Source organism: Astyanax mexicanus, chromosome 19 (assembly GCF_023375975.1).
Source record: "Astyanax mexicanus isolate ESR-SI-001 chromosome 19, AstMex3_surface, whole genome shotgun sequence".
Taxonomy (NCBI): domain Eukaryota; kingdom Metazoa; phylum Chordata; class Actinopteri; order Characiformes; family Acestrorhamphidae; genus Astyanax; species Astyanax mexicanus.
The window spans coordinates 2,444,609-2,465,800 of record NC_064426.1 but is presented as its reverse complement, the minus strand read 5'-3'; the positions used below and the strand labels follow the sequence as shown (position 1 = coordinate 2,465,800).

Here is a 21,192-nt window from a genome sequence, read left to right as displayed (position 1 = left end):
TGTGAACGCTAACGGGGTTTTACTGAAATCGGTTCCTGCAGTGTGAACACTAAAGAGGTTTTACTGAAATCGGTTCCTGCAGTATGAATGCTAACAGGGTCTTACTGAAATCGGTTTCTGCAGTGTGAACACTAAAGGGGTCTTACTGAAATCGGTTCCTGCAGTATGAATGCTAACAGGGTCTTACTGAAATCGGTTTCTGCAGTGTGAACACTAAAGGGGTCTTACTGAAATCGGTTCCTGCAGTATGAATGCTAACAGGGTCTTACTGAAATCGGTTTCTGCAGTGTGAACACTAAAGGGGTCTTACTGAAATCGGTTCCTGCAGTATGAACGCTAACATGGTCTTACTGAATTCGGTTCCTGCAGTGTGAATGCTAATGGGGTCTTACTGAAATCAGTTCCTGCAGTGTGAACGCTAACGGGGTCTTACTGAATTCGGTTCCTGCAGTGTGAACGCTAACAGGGTCTTACTGAAATCGGTTCCTGTGAGCTGGGCGAGGATGCGGAAGGAGCGGGACTGTGTGGTGCCGGTGCGAGGTTGCCAGTCCTGCGTGTCCTCGATCAGACGCTTCTTACTGCGGTCGTTGGGGATGAAGCAGGGGGGCTCCACCCGCAGACTGTGCCTGAGGGAGGCAGACCAGTTAACACTCCCTCTTAACTTTCTCTAAAAAAATATACACTCCAGCATACACAAACACACACACACACACACACACACAACCTGTGCCACAGCAACCAGTGCAGAATATTTGTGCACTAAACCGGCAAAAAAACACATAAATAATAGCTGAAATCAAGCAAACACACTAATAATCTGCTCTAACTCAACTTATAGTGAAGCAGTTCAGTCTGCTCTATTATTTACTCAAACCAGACAACTACACACACACACACACACACACACAAAAGCACACACAAACACCATTTTTTCGTGACAGAATGGAACAAATCAGTGTGAATTAGGGTTGCAATGGTGTGAAATTGTAATGTAGAAAAATCTGAAACTGTGCAGCACTCTCATGCCAAAAATATATTTTATAAATAGAATTAAGTACATGATGTAAATACAAGATAGCTCATGCTTATTAATACGTCCCCTGTTACTATTTCTATATTCTGAACAAACTCATAAATCCATTAATTAATTCATTCATTAATCCATTAATGAATCCATAAATCCATTCATGAATTAATAAATGAATCACAAAAAAGAAAAAAAATTATCCAGAAATAAATCCAGAAATCAATCCAGATATGAATCAATTCATACATGAATCTATTCGCACGTGAATCAATCCAGAAATTAATCGAGCCAGACATCAATCCAGAAATGAATCAATTTATAAATTAATCCAAAATTTTTCCAAAAATGAATCAATCCTGAAATGAACCAATAAATTAATAAATCCACAAACAAATGAATTCATAAATGAATGAATCCAAATCCAAATAATGAAACTATTCATGAATTGGTACCACTTTAAAATAAGACTACCTTTATAAAGTGTTTATAAATGGTTTACAGTTAGTTTATTAATAGTTACTAATTAGGTTGTAAATGCCTTATAAATCATTAATAATCAGTTATAACACATACATAGAAATAACAACAGTATAGATGGCTGTGAGTTCACTATTTGGCAAACAACAGGTCATTGTTGCCCTTTCTACATATGTGTTAAAAATCATTAATAATCAGTTAAAAGGCATTTACAACCTAATTATTAACCATTAATAAACTAATTGTAAACCATTTATAAACCCTTTATAGAGGTAGTCTTATTTTAAAGTGGTACCCATGAATCCATAAACAAATTAATCCATAAATGTATGAATCCATTAATGAATCCATACATTAATAAATACATTTGAAATTATAATTGTTCCTCAGTGCTGTTATTAAAATAATACTCAGTATGATGATCATCAGTGTTGATATCATGTTTAAAGCACTGCAGTGTAGCTCTAGTGTAAATACTATTACAGTATTAAAGTGTGAGTAAAGTAAGAGCTACGCAGAGTGAGGGTCACGCAGGGGAAGGAGTGAGTGATGGGCGTGACCCTCTCAGACTGATGAGTTACAGACACACGCGGTCCTCACTTACTTCTCAGGGTAAAACTCGTCAAAGTAGACCTCGCCTCTACTGAAGAAAGAAGAGAGAACAGAAACGACAGAAAAGACAAGAAAAAAGACAGGAGGAGAAAATAAACAGGTGAAAGAGGAATAAAGAGAAGGTAAGGAAGATACTGAGATGTGTAACTGGAGTGTAGTGTCCTCTGATCAGCGTCAGTAGTCTTTATACTGTATTTATAGTGTTTTAATCTACCCTAATAAAAACTCAGACCCTCCTGTAGCTGCTTTATTAGTGAGAGTAAAACATGAATCTGTCAGTGTTTCAATTTAAACAAGAATAAACAGATTATTCTTCTATTTAATAAAATAAAAGATGAAAAATTTATTTACTAACTTGTCCATAATCTCCGGCTGCTGGAAGAGAGAAACATGAAGAAAAGAGAAACAAAAAAGAGAGAAAATTCAACTAAAATCAGATTTCTTCAGTAAACTAATACACACAAACACACAGCTACACACAGCTACACACTGCTACACACTGCTACACACACACACAGCAGGATGCTGAGCACAGTAAGCCACACTGTTTGAAGGTCATGATGAAGGAGAGCACATGCAGGCTGTGGGTAAGATCCATCAGAGCTTCTACACACAGACTTTCTCCTGAAATCGAGGGTATTTAAAAAAAAAAAAAAAAAAAAAAAAAAAAAGGTTTATCCTGCTTTTGCTGTTTTTATCCCATTTTTCCTGCTTTTAGAACATCTCTGTGAAGATTTGATTGCATTCTCTGACACGAGCATTACTGTGGTTAACCCATTATAGAATTGATTATATTTTTCAGGAGGAAAAATATAATTTTTTAAAGCTTTAGAGTCCCTGTGGATTTAGCCATTTAGATTCGGACTTTTGATAACAAGCTGATCATTTGAATCCGGTGTTTTAGAGCAACAAACACCCAAATTTAAGTTTTGGGTGAAACCATAAATGAATCAATCCAAAAACCTATCCATAAATAAATTAACACCCAAACACCCAAATCGTTCAGGACAGGAGGAGATCTCCAGGACCAGAGATGAGAAGAACAGTTTAATCATGATTAATCTAATAAAAATTAGACTGCACAAGGAAATGGAAAATATATATACATTTAATACTTTAATTAAATGTATAAAAAGAATGTAAAAATATATAAAATATAAATCAAATAGGCAAATATACTCTTTTTACATATTCTTGCACTTTACATATTTTATTTATGAGTAACTAAGTAAGTAACTAAGCAACTAATTAAGTATCTTGGTAAGTAACTAAGTAAATAACCAAGTAAGTTAGTAACCAAGTATGTAACTAGATGAGTAACTAAGTAATTAAGTAACTAACCAGCAAGTAACCAAGTAAGTACACAAACAAGTAATTAACTAGGTATGTAACTAAGTAACTGGGTAAGTAACTAACCACCTGACTAAGTACCTTGGTAAGTAATTAAGTAACTAACCAAGTAAGTTAGTAACTAAGTAACTAGGTAAGTAACTAAGTAACTAACCAAGTAAGTTAGTAATCAAGTATGTAACTAGATGAGTAACTAAGTCATTAAGTAACTAACCACCTGACTAAGTACCTTGGTAAGTAACTAAGTAACTAACCAAGTATGTTAGTAACAAAGTAACTAGGTAAGTAACTAAGTAACTAACCAAGTAAGTTAGTAATCAAGTATGTAACTAGATGAGTAACTAAGTCATTAAGTAACTAACCACCCAAGTAACCAAGTAAGTACATAACCAAGTAAGTAACTAGGTATGTAACTAAGTAACTAGGTAAGTAACTAAGTAACTAACCAAGTAACTAAGTAACTAACCAAGTAAGTTAGTAACCAAGTAGCTAGGAAAGTAAGTAAGTAACAAAGTATGTAACTAGATACGTTACTAAGTAATCAAGTACCTAACTAGGTATGCAACTGAGTAACTACCTAGGTAACTAAGTAACTTGGTAAGTTACTATGTAACTAACTAGGTAATTAAGTAACTAGGTAACACCCTCTTATAAGTAACCAAGTAAGTAATTAAGTAGGTAAGTAACTAACCACCTAAGTAAGTAACAAAGTACGTAACTAGATAAGTAACTAAGTAACTAGGTAAGTATTTTAATCACCTAAGTACGTAACTATTACACATCGCACAGTCATGCCTTAACACTGAAATTTTCCCATTCATTTCAGTGATATATTACACTTCTCTATACATGTTACTATATATTATATTATAATACTATTATATTATCTACCCTTTAACACTGCTATTACTGCACAACTCTGCATCAAACACATCAAATAAACAAATCAGACTTTTGATTATTTTTACTTTTGCCTGAGCTGAGCTGAGAGAGAGAGCAGAGTCACGCGAGAGTAACTTTCACACAAAATGAACGGGGCTCAAAAAACTGCTAACAGCAAAGTCTGACTCATAAAAACCCATCAGCTGCTTCCAGCTACTCCTGAAGCTCTAGGAATAGCTGCTGGGTAACTCTCTAACACACACACACACACTACACACACCTAAAACAGTGTGCTGAGGGATGTAAACTCTACTATACGCAGCTTCACAGATCTGACATTACAGAATAAATTTCTTAAACGCCTCAGAGCAGCTCTGCCAACCCAAACCCTCCAAACTCTACTACACACACCTCCCCAGTGCACACACTGTGTGTGAGTGTGCGTGTGTGTGTGTTGAGCTGGAGATGTTGAAGACAGCGCTGTGTCTCTGATGGACGGTAAGGAGACACAGCGAGGTCACGGCGTTTCCAAGTAAGGATCTGCAGTAATTCAGCACCCCGACAGCAGCAGCAGCAGAGCTCTGACTGATCAGCGGATTTTAGAGGAGGGTCTGAGGGGCTATAAACAGACCAGAGACTGCCTAACGTCTGTCCTAATGTCTGTCCACACACACACACCAGTCAAATCTCTAAACATCTTCCTATTCAATGTTTTTCTTTATGTAATATTATTTTCTACTTTGTAGATTAATATTAAAAGACATGAAAACGATTAAGGGAATGACATATTTAAGAAAAAAAAAAAGTGTTTATCCTCCACATTAATCCCCTAATCGGGATGAGCTGGAGCTTCACTATTGTTCAGCACCTCCAGGAACTCCAGCTGACTCTGCCTCATGAAGACACTGAGATTAAAATACCAACAGCCTGCAGATCTGTCTCCAGCTCTGCTGAACGGCAGCATCTGCTGTTTTGAGTGTTTAAATAAAATAAAAGGGCTGGTTAAAATGCGGTCTCTCTCTGGCTGAGGTGAGACAGGGATGAGCGACGGGTATCTCAGAGGGGTGATGAAGACGAGCGGTGGAAAACAGATTGGGAGCTGGTGGACACAGCGCTGCTCCAACAGCACGCTCTGAGAAGAAGAGTGGACACCTGGGCAACACTGAGACCACATTAACCACTTCAGCCAAGAGGAGGAAACACTGCCAGCTGCTTAACCCCAGCCTGCTAATCCCTATACTGCTAAATACACCAGAGAGAGAGAGAGAGAGAGCGCAAAAGAATGAGAGAGAGAGAGAGAGAGAGAGCACAAGAGTATGAGAAAGTGAGAGCGCAAGAGGGGGAGAAAGGAAGAGTGCAAAAATGAGTAAGAGCAAAAGAGTGAAAGCGAGTGCAAGAATGAGAGGAAGACAGAGAGCAAAAGACACCAAGAGTGAGAGAGCAAGAGAGAGCAAGACAGCGAGAGGGAGTGAGCGAGAGAGGAAGAGAAAGAGAGCACAAGAGTGTGAGAAAGTGTGAGAGTGAGGAAGCGCAAGAGTAAGAGAGAACAAGAGGGCAAAAATGGGAGAAAGCAGGAGAGTAAAAGTAAGTAAGAGTGAGCTTAAGAGAGAGAGAGCAAGAGTGAGAAAAAGAAAGAGAGAGAGCAAAAGACAGCGAGAGTGAGAGTGAGAGAGCAAAAGTACCCAATCAATCCTGCTTTTACTTTATATACAGTACCAGTGAGAGTGCAAGAGAGAGAGAGAGAGATTTAGAGATTGAGAGAAATATCAAATTTGCAACTACATTCAGCACACTAGTAATCTGTAAACTGTTTGTCTCAGACCGCCTTCATTGAGTTCAGACACAATGTTTCCCGTTGATGAAGTTAAGGTAAGTTCCACAACAATTTAGCTATTTATTAATTAATTTCTGAGTGTATCTCTCTCTTTTAATAATTAAACCAGAATATGGGATTAAAAATATATTTTTTGGTGGAAAATAAAATGTTGTAATATTAGCACAATGTTGGGACACTTGGGACGTAAAGACAGAGACGGCTTTAAATTTGTCACGTTTTTCTTGTTGTTGTTTTTAATCATTGGTTTAAACCAGAGTTGAATAATTCTGAGAAAGCTGAGGAGCAGGCCTCTGATTGGCCGTGGGAGCTGAGGTCACCTACCCATTGTGGGACTGTGGCGTGCTGGCCGCCGCCGGCGTGCCGGGGTTAGAGGCAGCGGGGTTAAACTTGGCCGAGTACGCCACCGGTTTGATGACGGGCCCTGTGCTGGAGTTATTAGCGGCGGCGGAGGAGGAGGAGGAGGAGAACGGCCGCGCCATCTTGTTTATGCTGCTGCTTGGCGTGAAGGAGTACTTAGGCTGGCTGGGTACAGGAGCAAGCGAACCCTGAAGGGTTAAACAGGAAACACACACACAAACGCAAAAAAAACATGCAGATCACACCAAGCAAATACACAAAAACACACACACCACTAATCATAACAGAACGCACAATCCCAGACTCACAATCAACTATGAACCTGAGTATTAGTATTATTTTGTTTGAGTGGAGAAGAATATGGATAAAATATAGTGTTAAATGCTACCAGTGTGCTGAATGACCATCCCTGCTACAAGCCTAATAATATATTCATTCTAAAAACTGGGCTATATGGTCGCTTCTTGAGGGAGTTCTTTTTCTTCTGGCCATGTCACGCGTCTTTACGTCACACGTACAGCCTCTAAAAGAGGATCTGGCTCAGTTTTACTGAACGCGAGCGGCTGGTGGAGCAATGGAGACTTCAGAAGAGGAAACTCAGAGCTCAGTAGCTCATTCACTCATAGTAAAACCAAAGAAACAAAGGAGATCTCTCTCTCTCTCTCTCTCAATGTTGTTCTGGTTCTTTTGTGACCTCCTGGATGAGTTCTTCATGCCCTTTTGGAGTAATTTCAGTCGGTCGGTCAGTCACTCCTGGGAAGGTTCACCAGTGTTCCATGTTTTTTCTCCATTAGTGAATAATAATAGTGAATCACTGTGGTTCTCTGGAGTCTCAAAGCTTTAGAAATAAATGACTTTATAACCTTTTCCAGACTGATAGATGTTTTTGTTTTTGAGCATAATGTGCTGCTTTCTAAGATATTTTATCTGCTTCATGTTGTCAGACCTTTAGATTCTACAGGTCTAGTTGTGATTAGTATTGTAATTTAACTCAGCTGTCCAAAAAGTTCCAAAAAGTGTGATTAATCAGTTAATTTCCATAGAGGGCTAGATTGGTTTGGATCATTATTTTTCCTTAATAATTAAATAATAAAAAAATATATAAGTTTTTCATATTTATTCTGGTATTATTATATTTGTTTGATATTAAAGTACAATTTTCACCCAGTCTCTTTCTTATTATTGAATCATAAACACTAACCATAACTGAGGGAAGGGAAACCTGCAGTTTTTTAAAATGTTATTCAAGGTTCTGGGTTCTGTTTTGACCTCCTGGATGAGTTGTCCATGCCCTTTTGGAGTAATTTTGGTAGATCGGTCACTTCTGAGAAGGGTTCCCAGTTTTCTTTTTTTTTTATATTTGAGAATAATATGTAACTATAGGGGTTTTTAACAGGTGCTGTTCTTGTTGTTTCTATATTTCAGACTAAAATTAAAGATGAAACAGACTGAGTTTTTATTCCTCCTCCGAGAGTGAACGCTATTTAAATACAATAACACAGCGCTCCCCCTCTCTCTCTCTCTCTCTCTCTAGCTGTGTGAAGTGATAGAGCTGCCATCACCTATTGAGGACGGGGGGTGAGGAGTGAAGGGCCGGGGGAAGTGTGAACACACCCTTTTGTCTGAGGAATATTACTGTTGGGAGGCGGCCAAAGCGTCCGCTCTGCTTTCTGCTGCCTCGGCACTCAGCACTCGAGTGGCTTCCAGAATAGAGAGCAGCCCTTCAATAAGGCGGCCGGGATTAGCAGAAGAATGCAGGCCTGCAGGCCTGTGCACTGCCCCGGAGCTGCCACCGGGGGGCGCCGTTTATTCTCTACTTACATTCAAGAGAAATGATCAAACACTGAAGCCCAGATCATTCGTTTCGGTACCACTTTAAAATAAGACTACCTTTATAAAGGGTTTATAAATGGTTTAATTTATTAATGGTTACTAATTAGGTTGTAAATGCCTTAAAAATCATTAATAATCAGTTATAACACATACGTAGAAATGTACATAGACCTGTTGTGCCAAATAGTGAACCCACAGCAACATAACTGATCATTTTTAAGGCATTTACAACCTAATTAGTAACCATTAATAAACTAATTGTAAACCATTTATAAACCCTTTATAAAGGTAGTCTTATTTTAAAGTTGTACCTTTGTTTCTTAAGGCATTCGTGAGGTTTTATGGTCCAAACATTCATAATTCATGTCTAAACTTTTTACCTAGACAGTAACACTTTCTAAGAATGTCTCTGTCTAGACTTAATAAACATACCCATAAGTCATTGTAATGTATAATGTATTCATAAGGCATTATAAACATGTTAATATATATTTATGAAAATGTATAACCCATCATAGCTATGTTTATTATGCATTATTAATTGTGATCATAATACACCATTAGCTGTGTTTAAAACATAACATGTTATAAAATCAACAGACAGACAGACGCTTTATTGATCCCAGAGGGAAATTCTGGCTACTATTATACTATAAAATGGATATTATAAACACTTATAGCTTATAATGTTTTATAATCACAATTCATAATGCTACTGATAACACACATGGCTATAATGGGTTATGCATTTTTCATAAATATTTATAGCCATGTTTATAACGCCTTATAAAAGAAATACAATATGTTACAAATACGGTTATAGAGTGTAATAGAGATGACATTCATAGAAAGTGTTACCAAATTGTTAATAAGAAAATCTTGAACAAAAAGCGGATGAATATACCTTAATTAAACACACTTTAGGCTAACTGTAATGTTTTTTTTTACTGATTTGTACATTTATTTTAATATTAAAGAGAATATTAAAGCTGTACAGGAACACGTGTGGAATTATTTAGTGTTAAATAAACCAGAATATGTTTCTATAATTTAGATTCCTCTATTTTTATTTATTTTATTATTTTTTTAACTTCAATTTTAATTTTTTTTTTCATTGTTCCCCTTTAAAATCTGAATTTCAGAAAAACAAGTAAAAAACTTTTATTTTTACTAAATTCTATAATTTTATAATTTTGTAACAAAAGTACGTTGGATTACCAAATCATCAGAATGGGTAGAAATTCCAAAAAAATTAGTAAAGATCTATTTTTTTTTTATTAGATTGTCAAGGGGAAAATTAAAATGAGGAAACTATTGAAAATACTAAATACTAAATAATTTTTTTTTATTTTTATTAAGGAAATTTAGTCAGAAACGGTCAGAAAAATGAACTAAAACTTCCTCTTTTTTTAGGCAAATAAGTAGGAAATATGTGCTCTGTTCTGATTGGCCGAGACACCTCTAAGCGTAAAAACCACTATTACTTAAACCCCTGCATTACGTAAGCACTACTGTTGTAAGTACTGGGATCGCTGCATTCTGTTTCAGTGCACAAACCTCACAACTGCGGAAAGCAGCTTTAATCAGAGTGTAAAATAAACAAACGCAGCTCATCACACAGCGAGCCAACAGCCCTCACTCAAACCGTGATCAAACAGCAGCGCTCCTGCAGCGCAGAGCATGCCTGCGTGTGCAGGCTCTCTCGCATTACACGCCGTCAAACCAGACCTGACGCACGGCTCACGAGAGAGGACCCAGGCCAAGAACACGCTGTACTGGTGATACATGTGTGAACAGAGTGAAATATGCACATACAGCCATCAGCTATAACATAAAACCACCCGCTAAACCAAAACAGCTCCGAGCGCTGGAGCCGAGCGCTCCTCCAGACCTCCTGTCTGAAGGTCACCTGCTGTTTCTGAACACCTGTAGATATTATCGGATTTATTAACTAAAAGGTGCATTTAAAAATATTTTATCTTTCTTAAAAATTAACAGTATGCCTTATAATCCGGTGCACCTTCTGTAAAAAAAAAAAAAAAAAAAAAAAAGTCTACCAGTAAAGCCACTCTGCTCCAGTACAGTGCAACACGGGTGAGTTTTCAGTAAAGTTTCTCCAGCACTAAGGCTGGGAGCAGCAGCATTAGCATTAGCATTAGTCGCTAATCACAGCTGTAGCTCTTTTGCCATTCAGAGCCTCCTTTACCAGATAAATGAAAAAATAAATAAATAAAACTCACCCTTAGACAATAGGAATATTGGAAATCTAAGCTTACTGTAAATAATCAGAAGCACTTTACTCACCCAAATAAACAGTTTTCAGGAGATAAATCTGCAGTTTAGTGGATGAGAACGCTAGATCTAAATTATCACCTATTTGGGCGGAGTCTGATGGGTTTTTAAAACGACATGCATCAGACATCTACATGGAGATTTCGAAACACCCTCCTTTTTCTTCTTCTATTGTTTAATATGTGATGACAGCCTGTATACAAATAGCCACTGGAACCAGATCCTCAATCTCAATCACTTCACCAGGCAGTGGTTTTAATGTTATGGCTGATTGGTGCATTTCTGCATGTGTTCAATTCTGTAATTTCTAATTAGGAGAGCTTTTCTCTTTATGAGCTACTCCAGACATCATTAGTGTGCTGTTACATGTTACAGGAGCTCTGCAGGAGCGTTGCAGGTGTTTCACAGGTACTTACCTTCTGTTCACCTCCACCAGGCTGGAAAGCTCTGAAACACACAAACAGAGAAAAATAAATGTTTAAAAAAAAGTTATAAACTGATTCATAGTAAATGAATCTATCAGATTATGAAGGAACACATAAGGAATCATGTAACAACTTAAAAAACAGTGTTAAACAAACCAAAATACTCTTATCTGAGGCTGGTAACTCCTGATGAGTGCCAGTTCAATCATCATTTAACATTTTTTATTCTTCTTTTCAGACTGACTGACCTTCATTGTTGTCAAAGTATTTTTTTTTCTTTATTTAGTTAAGTAGTTGTTGCTTCTCATAATCTGGATTAGAACATTACTCAAATATTCACTATTCACTGTATACCTGTAACTCTACCTCTTCACTACTTTACTTTAACTGATGCTCTCAAACACTTTATTAAGAGACAAGAAATTCTAATAATTAACTCTTGATGAGTTCAGCACAGCTGTTAACTGAAAGCCTGAATTCCAGGTGTCTCTACCTTATAAAACTGACTGAGAATAAAACCAGCAAAGATGTGAAAAACTGATCATCTAAGCAAAATGTGCTACTTTGATGGATGTCAAATATATTTAAAAAACATATTCTGGATTGTTTAACACTTTTTGTTTACAAATTTTTTTTTCATATGCATTTCTTCATAGTTTGGATGACTTTAGTTTTAATCTACAATGCAGAATATTTTTTTTATAAATGATAAACCACAGAATTTAAGGTATATTCAAACCTTTGACTGAATATTATATGAGTAAATGCAATATGATCAGCTGGTTTGGCCTATTTTTCCTCTCAATGGTTCAGTTTAAATCACACCCTCTACACAAAGCTAAACCTACAGTGTGTGTGTTATTCTGTATATAAGCAGCATCAGATGGTTATTTTCTTTTTTAGTATGGGTGGAATCATGCTTCCCTCTGCTGACAACTTTCATTTTCCAGCAGGACTTGGCACACTGCCCACACTGTCCCAAAAGTGCCAATTGGTCTTATATAAAATATTCTAATTTTCAGAGAGACACTGATTTTTGGGTTTTCATTGGCAGTAAGCTTCATAAACCATCAACAATAAAAGAAATAAACACTTAAAATAGATCACTCTGTGTTTAATACATCTATATAATATATGAGTTTATATAATTTCAACTGAATCATTGATATAAAGCAACCAATCTTTAATGATATTCTATGATATATATGAGATGTTCCTGTATGTATAGTTGATAGAGTGTTATAACTGATAAAACAATAAAAAAAAAAAAACAATGCTTTCACAGCAAGTTCACAACCTCAAGTTCCACCTTAAAACTGGTTCACCTCAATTCCTATGCAGTCCTGCACTGAGACAAGTGCCAACCAACCCAGCGAGCAGCTGCTGGCACGGGTGTCTTGTGTGCATGACTGAGCTTGAAATGAGAATCAGAGTGAAACTGGTTATTCCACAGAATCACAGCAGTGAAATCAGTACTGACAGTAAGAGTGATCTGACCGGCTCAGATTTATGCAAGCTATTTATAGATTTATAGGTTATTTTTGTTTGTTTTGACACTTGTTTAGGAATTTAGTAAGAAGTACCAGGAATGTCATGAAACTCATATATTATATAAATGTATTAAACACAGAGTGATCTATTTTAAGAATTTATTTATTTTATTGTTAATTATGAAGCTTACAGCCAATTAAAACCCAAAAATCAGTATCTCAGGAAATTAGTATAAGACCAATTGGTACTTCTGGCAGTGTGGGCAGTGTGCCAAGTCCTGCTGGAAAATGAAAAACGCATCTCCATAAAAGTTGTTTTCAGCAGAGGGAAGCTGTAAGATATGAAGCGCTGTAAGATTTTGTGGGAAAACAAAACTGCACTGACTTTAGACTTGATAATAAAACACAGTGGATCAACACCAGCAGATAACAGACATGACTCTCCAAACCATCACTGATCATCAGTAAATTTTACATTTCATTTAAAGTAAATCAAGGGATCAGAGTCTGGAGGAAGAGTGGAGAGACACACAGTCCAAACTGCTCGAGGTCTAGTGTGAAGTTTCCACCAATCAGAGATGGTTTGGAGAGACATGTGAGACGTAGATTTTATTTTCCAGCAGGACTTGGCACACTGCCCACACATTGGTACTGTAAAAGTACCAATTGTTATTCTTTTCTGAGACACTGATTGTTGGGTTTTCACTGGCTGAGTTTCAGATTTTAAACTGAATTACTAAAATAGAAGTAACCAATTGTCAATGATATTCTAATTTTCTCAGAAGCAGTTGTATTCCACAGGTCAGCGCAGTGTTCTTCAGCTTCTGTTGGACATAAACGACAAAGAAAAATCTGTCCGACATAACTCAATTCTTTTTATATAGTCCTTGAACATCTCAATAAGAATATTCTCTACAAAAGGAAAGCATAAAATCCTGTCTTTACGATCGTCCTATAAAAATCCAGAACCTGAACGAACATGCATGTTCCCGCAGCTGTGAAACAGCCATTATCCAATCATTCCACACAATATCCATCACCCAACAATTTCACCCGTCATTAATAGTGAGGTACGGAAAAGTGGATGCATTATTCCCCAACCGCCCCGCAGCTGGAACAGCAGGAATTATGGACTCGTATCTTGATGACGTTGTGAATTGCGGACGCCTCGGCCAAAACTGAGACACCTGTAAGCCGGGTTTGAAGAATCGGTGCATCAAAACATCCTGGAGACGTATTTATTAAGCTTTATAAACATTTCTGGAGGTCTGAACTCCTTTGTTAGAACTAACTTTTTGTTATAATCCAGAAAGTTGCCTTATTTTTTCCACAATCCCCAAAAAACTAAAAAAAAAAAAAAAAACACTCAGATGGTTTGTCCAGCTGCAGTGTGCCTGGGGAATGCTGGTAAAATTCCTCCTAAGTGAAGAATTCACACTGGAAACATGGATTTTCTCACTATGATGACCGCTGCCACTGTTCTGGGGCTTAGGAGCTTGCTAGCATTGTTAGCCTAGCATCTCTCTTATAACAACAGTGAGAAATCAACCATGGCCTGGCTTATTGACCTCTGTTTATTTGACTTTTCAAAGAAACTATTCAGAACAGAGGGGTTGCCAAGTATTAAGGTGTTTCCACCCCTGAAAATCTGAAAATACAGATCAGACCAGAGTCAGAAGAAAGTTTTGGTTCTGCACTGCAGTTTAGTGACTGAGCACACTAAAGAACTTTCCATTTTCTTTCTTTTTCTTTTTTAAGAAGCTTTACAGGGAAAAGAAGGTATTACACTACAATATTTACAACACCTACCAGAGACAAATAAACCTTTAGAATTTTTTTTTCCTATGGGTCCATGTCGATAGCGCATCACTTGATCGATCACCATTCTAGTTCTGGTTTCCCATAATTGACATTGTACACAACATACAAATAACCAAAGTATTTATTTTTCCCAAAAACAATAGATCTCATATCAATGTTTCTGTTTTTCTTCATACTACATCCTGTTTTAATCATCACAATCACCTAAATGGGTGGAGTCTCCTTACTCTTCACATGGATTGGTTTGTAAAAGGGAGTGTGAAATTGGAAATCTGTGATTCGTCAGTAAATTCGTAAAAATGCCTTTTCAGGTGTTAAAATTCCAATTAAAAAAAGGCAAAAAATGGGAAGGGATGTTTGGGCGGGGCACTGGGTGATGTATGGGTTTAGGGGCAGGGCAGGAGAGAAAGCGTATTGGCTGAGCTAGTGTGTGGTGAGACGCAGATGTGTGTTGTGATGTATTTGCATACCAAAGTATAAGGAAACATCCATGTCTATAACACAGTTAAACCTGAGAGACGGAAATCATAATAAAAATAATACTTTTTTTTTTTATATAGGTAAGGAAATGTTAATATTTTTTTAAAATCAGAACTGGTGTGTTTTACTACCTTAAAAAGAAACATATTTCAGCTATTAATGAAAAAAAAAATGTTTAAGGGTTAAACAGCTTCTTAAGGAGTTATTCACTTTGTCAAAGCCATAATTAGTCAGTAGGTGGTTTTAATGATATTCTGGCTGATTGTTGTGTAATAAACTGGCATCAGCTGATAAAATTCATGAGAACTGTTGTAATCAGTCGGTTATTGGGGGGGTTGACGTGTGTTTTGGGCACAAAAATACAGGAATTATAACATTCCATCAGCCCCCCTCATGAGTCTGTATTTCCTGTGACTGTGCATTACTTCCTGTGGCATGGCAGCTGCCTTCATGTGGTCTAAAAGTCACTAAAAGCGAAGGAGGCAGATGTTAGACAGTTTATCTGAGCGGACCACAACTACAGAAATACAGGAAACAAACAGGAAAAGCGGAGGGACAATAGAGCGAGCTCGGCTGAGACGAGCTTCTGGACTGAATTAACAAGTTACAACTTCTGGCCAACCAGAGAACTGCACGGGTATATGCATTTAAACACAATTAGTGCATTCCTTGTAGGAATTATCTTGTAATTTGAATGGAATTTTATTTATTTCATTTCAAAATCACCTGCAAGATGTTCGCTGAATTCTCAAAACCATGGATTTTCAATATTGGCTACAATTATTGAGCAAAAACTACAATTTAGTAACTACAATTTAATAACTACAAGTTATTAAAAATATGCACTCTCATTCCATCGTTCTTAAACCCATTTTATAAATATCTAGTATGAACAAATCTGAGGCAAACGGCGCATGCTTTCACGGTGTTCTGTCGAGTTGTGCTACCTTGTCAAACCGTGCTTCCCTAGTGTATATTTAAGGTCTCGGTAAAACACAGAATCAACCGGAGATCCGATTTAAACCTACAGTTACTTACGCAAGATAGCTAACATTAACTAGCTCTGTAAACAGAAGCTGTAAGCTCCGCCTGTGGGCGGTCCTGAGCCATGGTGGACAAGGTGGACGAGGCAACATTTTACCTCTCTCTCTGATCAACTCGTATTTCTGAAGATTTTCTTTTACTAGCTGCTGCAGACACTGAAGGTTGAGGAAGAGTTTCGTGTGCTGCATTATATATAACTCGGAGACCTATAGTATTTTAATAAGATCAAGAAAAAGTGGATTTTAGTGGAAGAAGACCTTTAAAACAGCATTGTGCAAGAATTGGTGTTATTGGCGCCCTATAGTCTGGAGCTGTACAGTAATTCATACTTTGGGGGACTCCTAAAGGACACGCTTTACACATGCCTTTCTGGACAAGCTGACAACTGCTCTACAGCTTAATATTGAGGGCTCTCTTCCCAAATATCTCTTATAGCCCTATAGTTTGTCAGCTATGTTTTTTATTACCTGTTTATGAGTTTATTGCAATGGTAAATCTAAAAGTTGAATGCATCCATTAGATTTTGCATCCATTTGGACATACAGTGCAGCAACAGATCCACCAAAACTAGGATGATATTGGATTTTATCCAGGTGGAGTTGTGTTTACACAGCGGCGACAGATCACACACATCACACACACATCTCCAAACAGTGTTTCCAAGAGCTCCTTAAAAAAAAAAACACCATCAATCCAGCGATACAACCAGCAGGAAAAAAAAAAAAAGAGACAAGAACCAACCCGAAAAGGTCATCAGCACCCGCACAGACACGCTCAGAGCTACACCTTCAATTACATCCTGCCCCACACAAAGAAACGCTTCATTTACCCAACAACGGCCACGCCGCCGCAACAAAAGAGCACGGCCCAGGCTTCTCAATGTTGCTGCGCTAATAACTAACAGTCACACAAAAGGAGAAAGGGAACACTGAGACGACTGGATTACGAAGGTTTCCTTCCCTATTAAAAACACAAAACTATACAATATATATATATGACTAATGTTATTAATTACAGCAGCTCCTCTAAACTTAACTTCCCTCAGTGTCTCGTTACTGAATGCATTAAAATACTCCAGAGACTGTCTCTCTTTTTAAAAGACTAAAATATTAATGCATAAAGCAACTTGAGAACATTTGAGGATTGAAGTTTACTTAAAGAGCAGTGACAATTTATACACATTTAATAAAATACAATGATTTCTGTTTAACTGGATAAAATGCAGCAGATTTATGCTGAATATATGAATAATACTGTAATAAGGTCGGAGAATGTAAACGAGTTAAACTTTTTAAGAATCGGACTGTACTTAATTTTGATTGCATATTAAAACAAATGTGAAATATTTTGGATCGTCCCTAAAAAAAAAAAATCCCTAAAACATCATAAAATAATATATTTCTTTACAATATCCCCCACTAGGCTTAGGCAGTATGACCGTAATACTGTATACAGAGGAATTTAATAATTTTAACAGTATCTCCAAACAAGGATGTTATTTTATAAATAATTCATATATAGATTTCATACATCCACTGCCAAGTATCTTAGTATACACTTGATCCACATCCAGAGACTTGAAAACGTGGCTTGCTCCTCCCCCTTACTGAAGGTCTACTCTGCACTGATTGGTTGATGTGGTCCTGACGTCACATGTTTACACTGTGGTAATAAACTTACCTAGAGATAAAAATCAATTTTCTCAATCTAAGCATAATTTCATAATATCTTAAAACTATGCTTGTTTGATACAAAAATCTAAATTTATATAAAATGTCTGTCGCAACGAAATTCTGAATTAACAAATTAACTGTTGCATTGCACTATTTTACATTAACAGATACACTGTCACATAATGCTCCCGACTGCTTAGTTCTAAAGGCAAATTCCTACTTCTATAGTATATAAAATATTAAAACACGCACAGTTGCATAGGGCGCTCGCACAGGCTATGCCATAGACAACGCATTGACTCAAGGCAAATTTGTGCTACTGCATTAAGTATTGTTTTCGGTCACTACAAAAAACACACATACTTGTACTCATACTCGATACTCAGTTCGAAAAACAAATTGGTATCGATGCAGTCACAGTTTTAATTGATCAAATGCAATCAATCAGTTTCAATCGATCAGTAAAGACAGTCCCAGTGAAGAGCGGCTCTGCAGAGGAAGGAGGTGCAGATTTGTGCAGCTTGGCATTTATGGGTTAATGAGCCAGAACTAAGTCTCCACTGAGCTCACTCCAGCACTGTCAGAATATCAAAATTCCACAGTTCACTGGAGCATCAGAAACCCTTCACACACACAAACTCACACACACACACACACACACACACACACACACAGCCTGAGAACCAGGGTGGAAAAAATAAAAATGCAGCTCATCTCCATCGTAAACATCTTGGCCTGGATGTGGACTCCCACAAATCCTCAGAGGAGAACAAACTCAGCTCCAGTAGCTCCCAGAGTCTCCACACCACATTTTAGTACCAGAGTCCAGAGCTAAAAACCACCGTGATTTACCACGAGTTCACAGAGTTCACAGAGGGACTGGGTACGGTTTGGAGGTGAGGATTGGGGCTGGTTTAATGTGTGATTGGGTACAGTTTGGGATTTTGTACGGTTAGGAGGTGGCGGTTTGGGCATGGTTTTAGGTAGGGTTTGGGCATGGTTTGGAGTTGGGATTGGGGTATGGGTTTGAGTTGGGATTGGGTACAGTTTGCAAATTGAGATTGGGTACAGTTTGCAAGTTGAGATTGTGTACAGTTTGCAAGTTGGGATTGGGTACAGTTTGGAGTTTGGGATTGGGTACAGTTTGGAGTTTGGGATTAGGTACAGTTTGAGAGTTGGGGATTGGGTACAGTTTGCAAGTTGAGATTGGGTACAGCTCTCAAAGCAGACCAAATTCAGCTCCAGTAGCTTCCAGAGTCTCCCAAGCAGACTCTGGTACCAGAGTCCAGAGCTAAAACCCACTGTGATTTACCGCAAGTTCAGCGAGTTGCCTGGTCACGTTGCACCATGACCTCATCATCTTGAGTTGCCTCATAACCGAAAAACTAATTTCATTTACATAAGTCATTACTAACCACTACACGGAGTTTCACCCACTAATTTCAGAGATGACGTCCCAGAGACTTTCCTTTCATGCCTTAAAAAGGAGATGCTGTGGTTTGGCGCAGAGCGGAGGCTCTTCATCATCAGTGTGTGTTGATACAACAGCGGTGGGTTAATGACAGAGCGCTGGAGGACGAGGAGCGGAGAGAAATGCTGGAGATCAGTCGTTCCCGAGCCAAGTCCGTCCACTCCCATTACTCAGCTCAGAACCACAGACTCGTCCACTACTCCACAACTCCGTCGCTCCGCCGGCGACTCTTCTCCTGGCCCGAGAGGTCAAGCATTACACGGCCATAGTCCCGCTCTACACTGTCCTGACTCTCCAGACTCCCAGGACGGGGCTGTTTCAGAAAAACTGCATTTTTAGAAGTTACTCAGACGTCATGTTTGACCACTCCACATTTCTGGAACGCTTCACTGCTTTGAGGCCTGAAACACATTCCAGCTCAATTGAAGTCTGGCCCACTCTCACATGCTGAAATCTCTTAAAGAATGTTCTCGTGCCAGGAGTGTGTAGAAACACTCATCTGATTAGATGAAGATTAATGAGGATGTAAATTCTTGGTTTATGTCAGACTGTTAGTCTCTAAAGGCATTTTCACACCTATAGTTGGTTTGCTCTGGTCTGAATCAGCTAATAAACTTTTACTCTTGGTTTAGGGTGAGTACAGTTTGGGGAGTGGATTGGATATAATTTGAGCTTGATTTGAGTTGGGTTTAGGTATGGTTTGGGCATGGTTTGAGTCTGGTTTGGGTTGGGATTGAGTATGGTCCGAGTTGGGTTTAAATATGGTCCGAGTTGGGTTTAAATATGGTCCGAGTTGGGTTTAAGTATAGTTTGGGTACAGTTTGAGTCTGGTTTGGATTGAGCAGGGTTTGGGGAGTAGATTGGATATAATTTGAGCTTGATTGGAGTTGGGTTTAGGTATGGTTTGGGCATGGTTTGAGTCTGGTTTGGGTTGGGATTGAGTATGGTCCGAGTTGGGTTTAAATACGGTCCGAATTGGGTTTAGGTATAGTTTGGGTACAGTTTGAGTCTGGTTTGGGTTGAGTAGGGTTTGGATATGGTGTGAGTTGAGTTTGGATTGGGTTTGGTTATGGATTGAGTTGGAGTATGGTTTGGGTTGAGATTGAGTTTGGTATGAATTGTTTTTGTTGGGTTTAAGCATGGTCTGAGTTGCGGTATGGTTTGGATATGGTTTGAGTTGAGTTAGGGTTGAGTAGGGTTTAAATATGGTTTGAGTTGAGTTTGGGTTGATTAGTGTTTTTTATGGAATGGGTTTGAGTCTGGTTTGAGGTGGGTTTAAGCATGGTCTGAGTTGCGGTATGGTTTGGATATGGTTTAAGTTGAATTAGGGTTGAGTTGGGTTTGGGTATGGATTGGGTTTGAATTGGGATTGGGTCTGTTTTTTAGAGTTAGGATTTGGTTTGAGTCTGGTTTGAGTTGGGATTGGGTATGTTTTTTAGAGTTGGGATTGGATTTATGTTGGATTTATGTTGGTATGTTTGTTTATGTGTGTGTGTGTGTGTTTGTGTACCTGCTGAGTGTCAGAGTGAGGGAGTCGGTTGCTGCTCTGATCTTGTTCTGCGCCTCCACGTGAGTCATCTCCTCAGCGTTGGTCTCTGAGATGGACACGACCCAGTCCCCCACGCCCACTCCGGCCTGAGCGGCCTTTCCTCCAGGAGTCAGCTGCAACACACACACACAGGTAACATCAGCCAATGAGAATCATTAACTGAATTACTAATATAAAAATTACTTTAATGAAGATATTCACATTTTTTAGATGCACTAGTTTATCACAGAACAATAAAATAACGCAATATCAATTTTCCTCACTACCAGCCATAAAACAAAGCATAAAGCACAGTTTCTGATTTTAATGTTTCTGTTAAACGTAGAGTTTATATAATTCAAAACAGCGTTCAGAAATCCAGCTGAAGCATCCGACAACACCCGTCAGCCGAACCCGTAAGACGACAGCAGACAGCGCTAAACGCAGGCAGGAGGGAATTACAGTAGATTAGACTGCAGTTTGTTTAGCGCTGTATTTGTTTTAATCTCAGTTAACACCTTTTACAGCTGAAACCTGCAAGAAGAAGCTTTTGTGTTTGAGGATCCTGCAGGATTTACTGCACTAAAGCTGAC

The 21,192-nt window shown here is 38.1% G+C and overlaps 1 protein-coding gene across 6 annotated transcripts in view; it reads right to left on the bottom strand.

Moving 5' to 3' along the window:
* Positions 1-21,192, bottom strand: part of pdlim7 (PDZ and LIM domain 7) — a 392,569-nt gene that overhangs the window by 346,274 nt on the left and 25,103 nt on the right. For 5 of the 6 annotated variants that reach the window (XR_007427155.1, XR_007427156.1, XM_022676290.2 and 2 more), the window contains exons 3-5: positions 20,582-20,733; positions 11,084-11,114; positions 6,507-6,730 (exon numbers count right to left, since the gene is read on the bottom strand). Coding sequence is in view for 4 of the 6 variants with exons in the window: in XM_022676290.2 (XP_022532011.2) it covers positions 6,507-6,730; positions 11,084-11,114; positions 20,582-20,733 (407 nt within the window). In the remaining 2 variants the exon portion in view is untranslated. Of the gene's footprint in view, positions 1-474; positions 627-2,108; positions 2,148-2,471; positions 2,492-6,506; positions 6,731-11,083; positions 11,115-20,581; positions 20,734-21,192 lie in introns of all 6 variants that reach the window. The other variant, XM_022676283.2, reaches the window with a different exon arrangement.